Source organism: Rutidosis leptorrhynchoides, chromosome 2 (assembly GCF_046630445.1).
Source record: "Rutidosis leptorrhynchoides isolate AG116_Rl617_1_P2 chromosome 2, CSIRO_AGI_Rlap_v1, whole genome shotgun sequence".
Lineage (NCBI taxonomy): Eukaryota > Viridiplantae > Streptophyta > Magnoliopsida > Asterales > Asteraceae > Rutidosis > Rutidosis leptorrhynchoides.
In genome coordinates this window covers 123,696,679-123,699,271 of record NC_092334.1, presented here as the reverse complement: position 1 = coordinate 123,699,271, position 2,593 = coordinate 123,696,679, and the positions used below count along the sequence as shown (strand labels likewise).

General features: G+C 33.7%; 1 protein-coding gene across 1 annotated transcript; it reads right to left on the bottom strand.

The window, feature by feature from the left end:
• Positions 1 to 1,585: 1,585 nt before the first annotated feature.
• LOC139888231 (uncharacterized) lies at positions 1,586 to 2,134 on the bottom strand. Its single transcript, XM_071871255.1, has one exon. It carries the CDS (start codon positions 2,132 to 2,134, stop codon positions 1,586 to 1,588), a length of 549 nt encoding a protein of 182 aa, XP_071727356.1.
• Between the last annotated feature and the right edge of the window lie 459 nt (positions 2,135 to 2,593).

Genomic DNA, 2,593 nt, shown 5'->3' with positions numbered 1-2,593 from the left:
ATATATATATAAAGTTGAATTTTGAATACCGTACGTATGTATACAACTAGTGAAAAGATCCGTGTAACCACGAGTTTACATAAAAAAAGTTGAATGATATGTTTAAGGGATTAAGCGAATGTAAATGTTAAGCACTATTTATGTAGACTTAATCGACTATGTAGATAAAAATAAGTAAATCAACTGACGATCTTTTCGAAATTGACAATTCTAATTTTGCGTAATTATAGTGCTTATTTTATGGGGATTGATATATCCACCATCACTTTTACTTCTTCCACCATAACTGCGCATTAACATGTTGTAGAGTACAACATGTTAATGCACAATTATGATGTAAGAAGTAAAAATGATGTTAGATATATCAATAGACTTATTTTATAGGAATATTTTTTTTTATATTATCATCATTTAATAATAAAAAGTCAAATAATAATTGTAATAACTTTTCACCTACATTAAATGACAACTAAATTTATCTATCTATCTATCTATCTATCTATCTATATACTAAAACTAATGGTCAAAATCGTCGTTTCATTTCTATTCGATTGTCGTTTACTAATGGTCAAAATCGTCGTTTCATTTCTATACGATTGTCGTTTTGAGTTTGCGTTCACACTATAAACGGTCCCTCACCTTTGGCTTAATTCACAACATCCCCTCAAGTTTCCACTTTTTAAGGCGTAGAAAACGTAAATATATAATTTTATTAAAATAAAAGAAAATAATTCCACCCGAATTTTTAACGGGCCCTATCTTCTCGCTCGGTCCGAGTTAAATTTTTCCGAGACCACCGTTCAACTCAAAAATATTAGACGGACCCAACGGGACTAACTATACGCGAAACTGACATCGTTAAAAAAACACTAAATAATGGGCCATATATTCTCGCTCGGTGCGAGTTAAATTTTTCCGAGACCAGCGTTCAACTCGAAATAATTTTACGAACACAACACAACTAACTATACGCGAAACGGACATCGTTAAAAAACACTAAATATTTCGGGGTATATTTCATACATATACATACACGTCCAACAAACAACCCAACCTACTAGATATATTAGGTACCAAACAACGTATATACACATTCGACCGTGCGTTGAATATAACCTCAGCAACGCGCGGTCGAATTTTTTCTAGTTTAGCCTATTTTCAATTTTTAATATATATAATATATAATAATTGTGAAGATTTGACGAGTTTTAAGTATCAAAAAAAAAAAATTTTTTTTTTTTTTTTTTTTTTTTAAAAGCATCAAATATTATTAAGGAAAAAGACTGTACAAAAATTACATGAGGCATAAATAGAATCTACAGCCAAATCGCTAAACTAACAGAATGAATGAATGGATTTACATCCCTAACACTAAACTAACATAATGAATAGTCTAAGTATGATCTATCAAAATCGAATATACACATTCATATGTACGAGAGTGGATACGTTAACCATTGTAACCAATGTATTTTAATCTTTCGTGAATGACATGAAATCCATTCATAGTTTTTGATTTGAATCTCGTTTAAAGCCATCGATCCCACCACCATTTGTTATTGAAGACTTTCTGATTACGATTTTTTCAAATAACGTACCCGGTGATCCATTCTATAGCTTGCCATAGCTTTGATCCCCAACCCGATTTGATTGCCCCGTTATTCCCGCAAAAACTTTCTTCAATGCTAAAATTGGTAGCATGTTGAGCTCCCCACCATTTATATACCCTATCCCAAATGTCCCTAGCGTGTTTACAAGAAATAAAAGCATGCTCGATTGTCTCAATATCGTCATCGCAAGTTGGACATCGAGTTGACCCGAGATCTATGCCCCGTTTTTCAAGCTCGACTCTAACCGGAAGTCTTCCATGAATGATTCTCCAAATGAAGATTCGAAGTTTGCTCGGGACTAAGTTGTTGCGCATCGTTTCGATCTCGGATATACTGTTACATAATAAGGGATCGTCGATGAGTGAAGAAAGGGTTCTTGTGACGAAAATGCCTTCGCTGTCCAGAACCCATTTCCACCCGTCCTTGGATCTAGCTGGAGGATCAAGAGTAGAAATATCAGCCTGCAGCTCATTCAATTCGTTCGACAATCTGCCACGAATTTCCCTACTCCAGTTCCACGTCATTGTCCAAGTCGAACCCGACCAACCAATTCGCTCTTTGACCTGTGCTTCTTTATTCACTTCAAGCAAAAAATAATCTTCTAAATCTGTGTTTTAGAGGAATGTTTCCAATCCACACATCATCCCAAAATTTAGTGTTTTCCCCATCCCCAATAACCCTTTTAAACGAAGACTTAAAGTCTATTCCCAGCTCATTAAACGTATGCCCATTTTTGATTATATTCCACCACATAATGGAATAATTTCAAACGGATTGATTGTTTGATGTGGTATAATAAATATTAACATTTTAAAATTGTGATATGATCTCTTTAATTTTGAAGATATCATATTTAAGATTATTTTAGCTTTTATTTGTTGATTATTGATTATTGATTGTATCCCATTCCTAACTGACGATTATTGATTTATTGGGCAAGTCTCCCCAAGCCGAAGAAGTTAACCATATGGCTTTCTAATTAT

Excerpts from the sequence above, each read along its gene's own strand:
- LOC139888231 (XM_071871255.1), bottom strand. The coding sequence starts at position 2,134 with ATGACGTGGAACTGGAGTAGGGAAATTCGTGGCAGATTGTCGAACGAA.